General features: G+C 44.3%; 1 protein-coding gene across 6 annotated transcripts in view; it reads right to left on the bottom strand.

Moving 5' to 3' along the window:
• Positions 1-14,478, bottom strand: part of UBE3C (ubiquitin protein ligase E3C) — a 126,034-nt gene that overhangs the window by 24,757 nt on the left and 86,799 nt on the right. For all 6 annotated transcript variants that reach the window (XM_025450798.3, XM_049094612.1, XM_025450848.3 and 3 more), the window contains one exon: positions 1,858-2,070. In XM_025450798.3, coding sequence (XP_025306583.1) covers positions 1,858-2,070 — 213 coding nt within the window. The remainder of the gene's footprint in view (positions 1-1,857; positions 2,071-14,478) is intronic.

Genomic DNA, 14,478 nt, shown 5'->3' with positions numbered 1-14,478 from the left:
ATGTGGGACTCGATCCTGGCTTCAGGATCATGTCCTGGGCCGAAGGCAGCGCTAAAGCACTGAGCCACCCAGGCTGCCCAGTGTATGTGTTTATTGAAATAAAATGTTAGTGCTTACAACCTGGAGGGTTAAAGTTAAGAAGTATCCTGTATGGGGCGATGCGTTATCAATGGTGATTTGATTAAACACTAAATATATATTTAATATGAAGTTATTTTTAAGCTGGCAAAGCTGATGACCTTTGAAAGCTTGAATTAAAAACCAAGTAATAGGGGATCCCTGGGTGGCGCAGCGGTTTGGCGCCTGCCTTTGGCCCAGGGCGCGATCCTGGAGACCCGGGATCGAATCCCACATCGGGCTCCCGGTGCATGGAGCCTACTTCTCCCTCTGCCTATGTCTCTGCCTCTCTCTCTTTCTCTCTCTGTGACTATCATAAATAAATAAAAATCTAAAAAAATAAAAAATAAAAAAAAATAAAAACCAAGTAATAACAGATAAAAGATGATAATAGTTTTATAGTTAAAATACAACTAGTAGATCCAGAAAAGATGACTGATCTACATAAGAATAGCAAAAAAGCTGTTTTCCCCCCACACAAAATAGACCTATTTGTCTGAAAAACAAAAATAAGTTAGAAAAGCATAGCTCGTCACTTTAAAATCTAATAAAATGAGATTAACACGACCTCAAAGGTCCTCAAACAACCTGGTTCATCAGTATATGTTAAGAAAGGTTTTGTGAATTATGGGAACATCTGAACATAGGCTAACGTAGACAAAATGCCAACCCCTGACCACCCATCTTAGCAAGTATCCCCTCGTGGCCAATATAGGTTATTTCTACCTCCACACACTGCCCCTGCTCTTGTAATAGTGGAAGCAAATTCCAGATGTTATCAATTCTTCCAGTTTAGTGTGTTGTACAAGAATGTTCATAGCATACTCCTCCTAGTAGCTGAAAAGTGGAAAGAACCCAAATGTCCATCAACTGAAAAAGAAAATGTGGGATCCCTGGGTGGCGCAGCGGTTTGGCGCCTGCCTTTGGCCCGGGGCGTGATCCTGGAGACCCGGGATCGAATCCCACGTCGGGCTCCCTGCATGGAGCCTGCTTCTCCCTCTGCCTGTGTCTCTGCCTCTCTGTCTCTCTCTGTGTAACTATCATGAATAAATAAATAAAATCTTAAAAAAAAATGTGGTATATCCATACAATGGGACAATGTTCAGCCAAACAAAGGAAGTTGTGGCTCCTACAAGTGATAAGGCTAGTCCCAGAAGGCTGCAGACTGTAAGATTCCAGGGTTGACAGACACACAGAAACTGCATGTAGATCGTGCTCACCTACGCTGGGTGGGAGTGACCTGTTAATGGGGAGATGACACCATCCTGAACTGAGATGCTGGTGGTGGCTGTGTACTCTGGGAATACACGGACCAGGAATGTGCTTGAAAGTGTGCATTTTGTGGTATGCAAATTATATCCCAATAATGCTGTCATTTAACAAATTAGTTTTAATTTCTAACATGCAAGGATTTTAAAAAAGGGATAAAGACAGCAAGACCAACCAGACTGATAATGAAGGCCAGCGATCAGTGTCAGAGCACCCCAGGGCCAGTCAGGGCAGGCCAGGAACAAGGGCACATTAGGGACCCTTAGGACTCCCATTGGGAAGGTGCTAACCAATGCTCCTGGAGGCAGAGAATCCCAGAGGACAGCTGTCACCAAGGCCTGGGGCCAGGGCTCATGTGTCCTCAGCCCCCACAGGCTCCCGACATCACACCCTCAGCACACTGGGAATCTTTCCTATTGCTGTGTGGACAGGAGCTGGTGTCTGTCACAGAGTGGTGATGGGCCTTCTCACCTGTGCTTCCCCCAGGTCATTGTTCACCACGGTGAAGTTCAGTCCAAGCTCCTCCACGTCACCTTCATAGCTCTTGAGAAAAAGCAGATTCTTATACACTTCAGGATCTAACGAGGCCAGATGGTGAATGTCCACATCTGCACTGGTTCCAAGCAATTTGGACAGGAAAAAGCCAGCAAAGGGCAATTCTACCAGCATATTTTCATAGAGAGCCTTCAAATGAGAACAAGGACCAATGATTAGCATTTCAGAGGAATTCTTTTTTCATACTACCTATGAATAAAAAAAGTCCAACTTGAGATTTAACAGAATCCTAAGACAGCAGATACTTTTCTTCCTGATAATGACAACGGTGGAAGCTAGTATTTGGTGAGCATTTACCCTGTGCTAGGCCAGTTTAACTAATTTTTTTTAAAGATTTATTTACTTATTTTTATTTATGATAGACACAGATAGAGAGAGAAAGAGGCAGAGACACAGGAGGAGGGAGAAGCAGGCTCCATGCCGGGAGCCCGACGTGGGACTCGATCCCGTGATTCCAGGATTGTGCCCTGGGCCAAAGGCAGGCGCCAAACCGCTGAGCCACCCAGGGATCCCCAGTTTAACCATTTAATGCATGCATTCAGTATGTCACAAATCCTAAAATAGAATGTCAGTGTATTTTTGGGCTGACTCAATGGGGATGCTCAAGAGCCACATCTTTTGTGCTGCAGCAGAGGTTGGCACATGTTTTCTGTACAGAGATTTGCAGACATAGGAGTCTCCTAGGACCACTGTAACAAAACACCACTCACTGGGGGCTTAGAACAACAGAAACTTTTTCTAAAATTTAAATTCAATTAGCCAACTTACAGTATGTTGTTTCAGATGTAGTGTGCAATAATTCATCAGTTGCATAGAACACCCAGTGCTCATCACATAATGTGCAACAGAAACTTAACACCCCAGAGTTCTGCAGGCCAGAGGTCTAATCAAGGTGGCAGCAGGGCGCACTCTCTTGAAAGGCTTCCCTGTCTTTTCTGGTGTTGCCAACCATCCCCGGGGCCCCTGCCTTCTGGCTGAGCCACTCCAAACCCTGCTTCTTTCAGAGGCTGTCTTCCCTATGTGTGTCTGCACCTCCCTCTCCTTTCTCTTCTAGAGACCAGTTGTTGGATTTAGGGCTATGGGAAATAAAGCTGCTGGACTGTCCAGGCGAACCTTTCTGTGGATCTGTGCTTTGACGTCTCTCAGTATAGACACAAGACCTGCTGACAGGGGAAGCACTGGGTCGTGAGGTGCGTTTAGCTCTATTAGGCAATGACATGCTGTTTTCCAAAACGCACCCATTTTCAACCATGACCAGCAACACAAGAAGGTTCCAGATGGTCCAGAACTTCATTGATTTATTAGTGTTGCCAGTTTTTAAATTTAGTCATTCCAGTTGCTGCAATGGGGTACTTCACTATGGTTTTAATTTGCATTTCCCTGATGACCAGTGGTACTGGATAAATTAAGTCCTGGTAAATATTACTATATTAACCTCCAGATTCTCTATCAAGAGAAGGAGGAGGTCAAGTGATGCTGGTTTTCCAACATGATGTCAGGGTTCATCTTGCATGACAAACATTCCTATGGCCTAAGGCTATAAAATGCAACAAGGAATGAGAAGTGGGCTGTAAAATTTTCAGAAACATTCTTATTATTTTATTCTAGCAGACGGCGGAATTGGAAGCCCCAAGTCTTCTTAAAAATGTTCTGAGGAAACAAAGCTACTACTTAGCCAGGCGCTGCACTAAGCACACATCAATGGTCTCATTTCCATCTGGCCTATATGGAGGATCTCCTAAGTAGAAGGGAAGAGTGACTCTTCTACGGAAGTCTAGGGGAAATCTGGATTTCCATGACCAAGGCCATTTTTGCTAGAATAAGAGTGGTCTGCAGAGACATGAAAATGACAGGGGGAGTGGAGTCATCACCCCCACTTGGTAGGTAGAGAGCTGGAGGCAAAGTCTCAAGCACACATTATCACAAGCCTTTCTCTTTTAGGGGGATGGCAGAGGGGACCCACTGCAGAAAGTCCTGCAGTAAGCTGCATCATGTGTACTGTGCTGCAGATGTACTCAGAGCTTTTAAGTCACTGTTAGAAGCTCCAAGTGCCACCATGCTGCTCGTGGAACATGGCCATAAAAACAAACTTGAACCCCAGGGGGAGTCATTCAGCCATAAGAATGCAACTTCAGAAGCCCCTCTTTTAGGAGGCCATTTACCTGGCCACTTCCACACATCAAGGAGTGAGACACAAGGCTTTGCTGAGACATACTCCTGCAAGCAAATTCACAGGAGACCCACAGCTTCCAGGAAGAAGAGGCTCCGGGCCTCCAAACCCCGGCCCCTGCATCACCCTGCCCTGATGATGGCTCCCTGCACCACCACAGCATTTACTCAGCTATGTCACGTTAGACATGTGCTATTTCGGCACGAGTAACAACCAGCAGTGGCACTGGTCTGTAAACCACTGATCCTTAAACACACCCTCACACAAGTGTTTCCCCGTTCCTTCTCTGCCACTGGAGAATGCTCAGGTTCACATTGACACCTACACTTTAAAGTCTCTCCCGCTAACAGGAGTGGAAGGAACCAGAAAACAGCGATTACACATCCTCCTGAAAGTAAACATCCAGAGTGTACTGACTTCTAGTTTCAGAAAGCCGTGGACAGACAGCACGAATAACCCTTTTCACAAGGTTAAGGGCTTCAGGTTTACCGTTAACTATTTATTTCATAATATCCAACCCCCCAGCTAAGACTCCAGATGTTCTCTGCCAGGGAGACTGAACTGTTATGTTCCTGTGCTTTTACTTCTGATTTGAAGACTAATGATTACCTGATTAATTCTGAAAACATGGCAAAAAAGGACTCCTGGAGGAGAGAATGGGCAATAAAATGGCGACTAGCACTTATCTACTGATAACACAAAGAGTTGTTTTGAAAAGCCACAGTTTGCTTAAAGTTAAGAATGGCTAATACTATTAACCTGAAGCACTTAAAAATCCCATTACTTGTAAATGAATGATGGCTTCAAAGCCAAGGAGAACACTGTGAGCCAGACGTCGTGATTGATTCCAGGTGTTGAGGAAAAAGCCTCATGTGTACAGTGGACTTTAAAGGAAACTGGAAGAGTGTAAATCATGTGACGTTCAATATATAAGGTCACTGTTTGCCACTTCTGCATCAGTAACAATAAACCAGTGAAATTCGTTAAATGTATCAGCTACCTGAATTTTAAACAGAAATCCCACTGTGACTCATAAAATGTAAATGCCTAGGTATAATTTTTTACATAAGGCAGGTTTAAACCTTTAGAGCATTTAATATACAAGCACTAATAAATGATAGCACTAAAAACTATGATTGCATCAGCTAAATGGATTATAAATTAAATTTCCATAATGTATGCAACCGAGATACAAATGTAAGCATAAATCAAGGTATTTTCTAAACACAGGTTAATTATACAATTTCAAAACTGCCTATTTTTTATGCAAAATAATCCACTTAGCATTTTTCACATTGGCCTTAATTCTCGGCCAGTTGCACCACACTCATCCCAGAAGCACATCAATAACTACTTGTCACGAAAAAAATTGCAATAGGTATATGGAAAAAACCTGTAACGTATTTTTCAACTGTCTGTCTTTTATGAGTGTTTATAGCTAGAAATTGTGCCAAAATGATTTGAAATAAAAAGGATTAATTATAGTAGAAGCCTTTTAATATAAGTGAGTGCAGTCGCAATGCAATTAATGCAAATCGTGGCACTATCGAGAGAATAAATGTGAGCCGCATGAGAGGCCATTTCTGTTTGCTGCCAAATAACTTCAGTAATTTACTACATTAAGAATCAATAAAAAAATAATGCTTTTCAAATGCATCTCTATCAATCTTCAGGTAGTTCTAAAGTGAACATTTATAACTTAATCTAAAAACTATATCAGAGTTGTCTTGTGTTAAAGCCACTCTAACTGAACAAGAAGATAATTTTAATTATTTCAGATCATGCTAACCTTGGAGTTTATTTATTAAAAAGATTTTATTTATTTATTCATGACAGACAGAGAGAGAGGGTGCATAGACACAGAGGGAGAAGCAGGCTCCATGCAGGCAGCCTGATGTGGGACTCGATCCTGTGACTCCAGGATCATGCCCTGGGCTGAAGGCAGGCACTAAACCGCTGAGCCCCCCAGGGATCCCTAACCTTGGAGTTTAAAAAAATAAAAAAAGAAATGGGACATAAGGATGTAGGCTGATAGTAATATGCTATTTAATAGTTGCACTTCAAAATGAATAATAACTGGGAGTGGAAAACATGGTCTCTGATTGGGACTACAGTGGATTTTTAGGACCACAAGCTCCTGCAGGGCAGAAACCACACCTCATCCTTAATGCCCAAGTCTATGTACACCATATGGCATCCAAATCATTCAAGACACATTTATTAAGTGCCAACCATGTGCTAGGGACTGCATTCTACACTGGAATTCTACAACCATGAATTGATTTGTAAAATCCCATTTCTTCTGAAACACATGCTTCAGATTATGCAAAAGCACGTATGTGTCAAGATTCATTTCAAACCTTTGGGCCTTCGCAATCCTATCCCAGAGGTCTTTCCACACTGTTCACAATGGCAGCAACACGGAATGTCAAGATTTGCATTTTATCGGGTGATGTCCCATATTTCCACACGTCTCCCATGCGTGGTCACCACCCAAGACGCCAAGGCGGCCCCTCCAGCTCCACAGTCCCTCACACTCTTGGGCACCATACAGTGACTGTCCATTTGTGATTCAGCAAACGTCCACCAGGCACAACTGAGCAGAGGCTGGTGGCTCTGGTGTTTAAAAACAAGGAATCACTGAAACCCTGAAGTTCCATGCCAGGATACAGGCACTGCCTCCCTCTTCCTTACAGAGGCTCCAAAGTGCCAGCGAGCAGAGCGCCTGGGCCTTGCTCCCAAGCTTCCTTTTCTGAGACCTTCCTCACAGGCCTCCTCTCACAGAAGCAGCACAGGAGAGTGAGCAGGCGTGCTGCTGGCACCCACCACCCGCGAGCACTGGACACAAAGGCTTCCACTGGGACAGGTCTTTTCTTGTTTGTTGTAACTGATGATCTGCACTTAATGCTTTGACAGCTTTATTTTTAAAAATAGTTAAACCTGTAGGAAAACGTGCAGGAGATGCTGGGTGAGTGGGAAATGAAAGTTCACTTCTCAAAGCCTATTTTCCTCATTGGACACCCAGAGACCAACCAGTAACGTGGAGTCAGTTTGACCAGCCGACTGCTGAGGCTTCCCTCCTGCGCGTGTCCACCCTCGCTCTCCCAGGCTCCAGCTCCCCCAGAAACACAGCTCTCCTGCTCCTCCCGCTCGGTCCACAGAGCTATTTCTGGAAGATAAAGGACCAAAAGGGTTCACACCAAAGTGACAAACCCCAAGAAGGAAATACCTGGGAGTTAGGACAGTTGTTACATCCCTGCTTCTGAAAGATTTATCAGTTCAGAAAAACACTGAGGCCCGATTAGGGTACCCCACACGGCAGAACTGCTTTCACTAACTAAAAGGAAACATTTTGGGGCACCTGGGTGGCTCAGTTGTATAAATGTCTGCCTTTGGCTCAGGTCATGATCCCGGGATCCTGGGGTTGAGCCCTATGTCAGGTTCTAGGGAGCCTGGTTCTCCCTCTCCCTCTGCCCCCAGCTTGTGGTTCTGTCTCTCTAGTGATGTCTCTTTCTCAAATAAATAAAATCTTAAGAAAAAAAAAAAAAAAGAAAAGAAAGAAAATCTTAAAAAAAATAAAAGGAAACATTTTTCAGGTTTGAAAATTCTTTTACCACACAGAGTAATAAAGTACAAGGTGAAATCCATCATGCTACCTCCCTTGAAATTTGAGGATATGGATGTCCCTCCAGGACAAGTAACTTTGTTACTTGTGCTGAAAACTTTCTCTACAGCATGACACAGGACAGCTACTGGTCCTTCCCGCTAAAAGGACCACACTCCTAGAGTTAGGAGTCTTCCATGTTCTGTCTCCCTTTCTGATATTTCCTGCCCATTTCTTCTCCCTTCCCCTCTATTCCCTTTCATTATTATTTATATTCCCCAAATGAACGAGACCATATAATGTTTGTCCTCCGATTGACTTATTTCACTCAGCATAATACCCCCCAGTTCCATCCACTTCGAAGCAAATGGTATTTGTCATTCCTAATGGCTGAGTAATATTCCATTGTATACATAAACCACATCTTCTTTATCCATTCATCTTTCGATGGACACCGAGGCTCCTAACTCTGGGAAACAAACTAGGGGTGGTGGAAGGGGAGGCGGGTGGGGCGTGGGGGTCACTGGGTGGCGGGCACTGAGAGGGGCACTTGACGGGCTGAGCACTGGGTGTTATTCTGTATGTTGGCAAATTGAACACCAATAAAAAATAAATTTATTATTAAAAAAAAAAGACCGGGGGATCCCTGGGTGGCGCAGTGGTTTGGTGCCTGCCTTTGGCCCAGGGCGCGATCCTGGAGACCCGGGATCGAGTCGCACGTCGGGTTCCTGGTGCATGGAGCCTGCTTCTCCCTCTGCCTATGTCTCTGCCTCTCTCTCTCTCTGTGTGATATCATAAATAAATAAATAAATAAATAAATAAATAAATAAATAAATAAATAAAACAATAAATAAAATTAAAAAAAAATAAAAGACCGTATTAAAAAAATAAATAAATAAAACGACCACACTCACAAACTCCACCCCATATCCAGTTCTCCTTCTGCTAACTCCTTTGACACTTTTTGGCTCTTGCAAAATCACTGCGTGACACTTTTTTTGGGTAGCACCTTTATTGAGAGAAGATTCGCATACCTTATAATTCACTCATCAAAGTGAACAATCCAATGGCTCTGTGACCAGGTTGTGTAACTATCACAATTCATTTTTGAACATCTTCATTCCCCACAAAAGAAACCTTTTACCCCTTCATGGTCCTCATTTCTCCCACCCTCTTCCTGGGACTATCATTAATCTACTTTCTGACTTCACATATTTCCCTCTCTGGACATTTCAGAGATGGAACCCTATGATGGTGATCCTCTGTGATGCACTGTTTTCACAGAGCGTGTTTTGTACAGCAGTGTGCTAGCAGCTCTCAGGACCTCATTCATTTTCATGGCCAAATCATCCTACGGTATGGACAGACCAATTCTGTTACTCTTGTGAGATGACAGACATTGGGCTCATTCCTCCCTGTAGGCTGTTGTAAAGCATGCTACTGTGAATGCTTTTTGTGTGAACATATGTTGGCTGCATCAAAAGTAGCCATGTCACCTGGATGGGCCGATCTGCTTTCCCAAGTGGCCATACTGTCTCACACTCCTCCTTACCCTCATGCACAGGCGTCCCTTTCTCTGCATCCTTGCCAGCCCTGGGTATCACCAGTCTTGGCCATTCTTTCCATCCCAGTGGGCATGAAGTGGTCTTGCACTGTGGTTTTGATTTGCATTTTCCTGATGACTAAAGATGGTGAGCATCTTTTCATGTGCTAAATGTTCATTTATGGGGATCCCTGGGTGGTTCAGTGGTTTAGCCGCTGCCTTCGGCCCAGGGCATGATCCTGGAATCCCAGGATCGAGTCCCACATCGGGCTCCCTGCGTGGAGCCTGCTTTTCCCTCTGCCTGTGTCTCTGCCCCTCTCTCTCTGTGTCTCTCATGAATAAATAAAATCTTTTAAAAAATGTTCATTTATCTTCTTTGGAGAAATATCTATTCAGGTCCTTTGCCCATTTTTAAAATTAGTTTGTCTTTTTATTAAGGAGTCCTTTCTACATTCTACAAGTCTCTTATCAGATATGATTTACAAATACATTCTTTTAGTGGGCTGTCCTTTCAGTTTCTTGACGGTATTCCTTGAAACAAAAGTTTTTGATGAAGTCCAACCTATATTTTTTTAAAGATTTTATTTATTTGAGAAAGAGAGATAGAGCATGGGCAGGGGGAGGGTCAGAAGGCAGAGGGAGAAGCAGACTCCCCACTGAGCAGGGAGCCTGACCAGGGCTGACCCCAAGACCCTGAGATCATGACCTGAGCTGAAACAGAGTCGGATGCTTCACCAACACTTCACCAGTGCCTTAAGTGCTATGCTCTTCATATTCCTCAGCACCCTCCTCCTTTGGTAGTTGTTTGCTCTGCCGCACTCTTGCACCAGTGGAAAAAGTGAGATAGGGAACCCTCCATTTCTCACTGCCGCTTCACACCACACCTGCCACCCACCCGTCCCTGGCTTTCACTCTCATGTACTGGGCCAGAAAACCCACTGCCATTCTTCCCACGGCTGCCAGCTCCCTGACCCCGACTCCGTAGCCGTCTCCCACATGCTCTGACGCTGACCCTGAGCCTGTAGCTGGCTCCCACACATTTCTGTCACTCTGCCCTCAGCCGTCCTCTGCTCCGCCTCAGCCACCCAGTCTTTAGGCCTGTCCTGGAAGTGCTGCTGCCAGTCACTGAGTGCTCCTCCCTGATCTGATTTCAAGCACCCCACACTCTGACTCCTTCCTGTCAGGCCACGTGGCCCCCTTCCAACCACAACACCATATCTTGTCTTGTCACCTTCTTGTTTCCCTGCCCTCGGGTCCTCATGGAGAGCCTCCTCAGCACAGCCCAGATTTAAAGGTTCATGGCCATGATCACCTCTTATGTCCTCGATTCCCCTGTACCCAGCTCACTCTTTATCATACTTGCCAGCAAACACCTGCCACCACACCAGTGTCCGTGCCTGGACCCCCCCCTCCCGACCCCCCGCCACACAATGATGCTGCCAGCCTCAAGGGAGCCTGAGGCCAGCCGGCCCAGCAGGCCTGGGGCAGAGGCCATGAAAAGGCATGACTGACAAGCCCCATTGCTGCTCTGAGAGCCATCCTTCGAGACCCTGCCTCGTCCTCATCTCATCTCTGGCCTCTCACCCTCCCTCCCCACCTTCACCTCACCAAAGGCTGCCCTCCTAGTCATGCTCAGAAGGACAGCTTGTGGGCACCTACCTCCCACCACCATGCCCCACACTCTGCCTCTGCTTCCCACACAAACTGCCCGCGTGCAAACTGGACTGTGTACCAGAGCCCTGCCTGCCACCTTCTCCAGGCCACTGCTCCAGCAAGTGTCCCTATGTCTCCATGGCCACTTTAGCAGCACATGAACACGTATGCCTTCTCTCTTCTTTAAAACAGAATCTAAGCTCCATCAAGCCCATACCTGTGCTACTGCTCAGGTTTTCTTTAGAGAAACACTCCTCAAGAACTGTCCATCCCAGCCCACCAACCCTCCCCTCCCCTCCTTTCCTCCTACAACCACACAGACATCTACTGCAGCAGATTGCCCCGGTCCTAAGTGTGAACCACCCTCAAAGCACTCAGTCCCCGAAAGAGAGACTTAGCAGCATTCCAGAAGCTCCTGTTGACCCCGTCAGGGAGAAAGGACCGGACGCTCAACAACAGAAACCAGCTTGCATGTTTCTGAGCTGATTATAAATAGAGTCCTCAGAATGTACTCCTTTGTTTCTGGCTTCTTTTACTCAACATTAGGTCCATGCCAGTCTTCCATATCGTGAATACTTGTGGTTTGGTCATTCCCTAGTTCCCGTAAATGTCCCACAATTTATTATACGCTGTCCTTCTGAAGGGCGTCTGGATGGTTCAGTTTGGGCTCTACAATGTAGTGTTACCGTAACCATTCTCATATGCCTATTTTGGCAAAAATACATATGTGTTCCTGCTGGGACAGAGCTACAGAGGAACAGGACAGGGCACATAATAAGGCATTTATGGAAGACACTGCCTCCATGTGCTTTGGCTTCCACCCTCCACACAAGCTTCTTGAACACACTATGAATGCTCACTTCTCAGCCCTTATTTTCCTAATATATGAATAGTATCTGACACTATTCATCATTCTCTCCCTTGAAACACTGTCTTGATTTGGTCTCGGAAATACTGCACTTTCCTGGTTTGCTCCCTACTCTCCATCAGCTTCTCCTGATCTTTGGTGGCTACAGTTTCCTGCAGCCTCTGAACTAGGTTCTTCAGTGCTTCCTCCCTGGGCAACACTGCCCAGTCTCATGATCTTCAGTACCACCTGAACGCTGATGGCTCTGCTCAGACCTCACCCCTCAACTCAAGGTCCACAGATTCAACTGCATATTTAGCTGAAGTCTCTGTATGAATGTCTGACAAACATCTGAGACCTAAGGAAAAACGAACATCTCATCATCCTTCCCCAAGTCTTCCCCACCATGGTTGATGAAACCTCCATCCTCTGGTTATCAGAACAAATTCTGTGTAGCCCCACTGTCTCTCTCTTCCTCATATCTCAACATCGGATTTTTTTTTTTTTTTAAGTAAATCTCCTTGGGTCCAACTACTTCTCTCCAACACTACCTCCCAGGATGGAGATACTAATGACCACTCAATCTGAGTGCCTGGAATACCTCCAACTGGTCTCTGCATGAGTTCCTGCTGCCATTTAAGCTATTTACAATAGTAGCGGCAGGAGATCAGCTAAACATAATTCATAATTCATATCTCATCACTGCTCAGATCCCTGATGCTGAAACCGGAATCCCAGACTGGTTGGTCTTACTCAAGTGCTTCAGCTCAAAGATCTCTTGCTGCCCCCATACAAAGTTCATCACAATTTTGGAAACAAGAGTAACAATGTACATCTTTACTTGGTCTGCTTTTCATAAAATTAAGTTTACTAATTCTAAAGTAGCATTTTTAAAAAATATTTTATTTATTTTAGAGAGAGCATGCACATGTGCAAGCAGGGAGAGGGAGAAGAATAAGCAGGCACCCAGGTGTGTGCAGAACCTGACGCAGGGCTTGATCCCATGACCCTGAGATTATGACCTAAGCTGAAATCAAGAGTCAGGATGTTAATTGATTGAGCCACTTAGGCACTCCCCCCAATTAGTATTTAAATGTTCAGAATGAATGTGCTTGCTTCAGTAGCACACATACTAAATGTTCAGAGGGTTTAGGTGGGCTTTATTTTATTTTTGGATATTTGTCGTCCTTATTGCACAAATGAAGACCAAAGATACGCAGAAGACTAAAGCAGGACCAGCAAGTCTGTAAGCCTGTGTTCCTTTTTCCTTTAAATTTTTAAAGATTTTATTTATTTGAGAGAGAGAGAGAACAAAAGCAGGGAGAAGAGGGAGAGGGAGATGTAGAAGCAGACCCCCCACTCCTGAACAGGGAGCCTGATGGGACTCGATCCCAGAACCCTGGGATCACGACCTGAGCTGGAGGCAGATTCTCAATCTACTCAGCCACCCAAATTACCCAGTAAGCCTATGTTTCTAATTTTCACAGTGATGATTTAACATGGCTTACAGAAAGGAAAATGGCCTCAATACGGTACTGATCTGTGTTTAACTAGCGTTTGGATGTGCTTAAAAATTATAAGAAAGGATACCTCAATCGTAAGCAAGCTCTACTTTATTCAGGAGCAGAGTTTTAGTAAATATCTCAGAGTGGCTAAAACTACAATAATACTTTTATTCTTTATTTTTATTATTATTTTTTATGATAGTCACAGAGAGAGAGAGAGAGAGAGAGAGAGAGAGGCAGAGACACAGGCAGAGGGAGAAGCAGGCTCCATGCACGGGGAGCCCGACGTGGGATTTGATCCCGGGTCTCCAGGATCGCGCCCTGGGCCAAAGGCAGGCGCCAAACCGCTGCGCCACCCAGGGATCCCAATAATACTTTTAGGTAGCAGAAGCAACTGAATTCTGGAGCACATGTGTTATTTTTTACCATACAGTCTAATTTATTTTAATTTCACATTTACTTTTGAAGAAATAAAATGAACTTAGAAAACTATGGTCCTAAAAAAAAAAAAAAAAAAGAAAAAGAAAACTATGGTCCTGACAGGAGGAATAATCTGCAGATGGGCGAGCACTTCATTGTTAAAGGGAAAGAATGTAAACCGTGAGCATCAGAAAGCTGTGAAGGTGGGCACAGTCCTCAGAAAGGGCAAGAGTCCAATAAACTGATCACTTGTAAGTTATTATGGTCTTTGATTTTTTTGTTTCCAAAAAAAGTTGAAGGTCAATAAGAGCAAACTCATAATGAATGTCCACTGTGGATAATTGGGAGATTCAGAAAAAGCTTGCTTGTGAAATTTGCTGACATCAAAGTAAAAAAGTCTTAACATTGATTGGAAGGCTTGTGCTAAGCACAGAATGATCAACTATTTGCTGAATATTATGTTTAAAAAATCTAGGGGAAAGATATATTAACTTTAGAGACAAGAGCACTTAGTCCAATGACAATCAGATGAAGATGCTCAATTACACTGACCCTTAATGAGTTTGAGAGTTCAAAACAAGATATTATAAAAGAGATTTGCCATTTAAAGACCAAGGTAACTTAAATCACTAGTACTCACTTCAATCTACACTTTAAAAGGCTCAGCAAATTCAGTGAGCATTTTACAAATGATAGAAAAAAATAAATTTTCCCAACTCTCAAAAATCTCAGGATAAAGGATAAACCGTTAACTACTACACTCTATGCTACATTAAGTGCACACTGTATTCTACT

This window comes from Canis lupus, chromosome 16 (genome assembly GCF_003254725.2).
Source record: "Canis lupus dingo isolate Sandy chromosome 16, ASM325472v2, whole genome shotgun sequence".
NCBI classification, from domain to species: Eukaryota; Metazoa; Chordata; class Mammalia; order Carnivora; family Canidae; genus Canis; species Canis lupus.
This window is presented reverse-complemented; position numbering and strand designations above follow the sequence as displayed.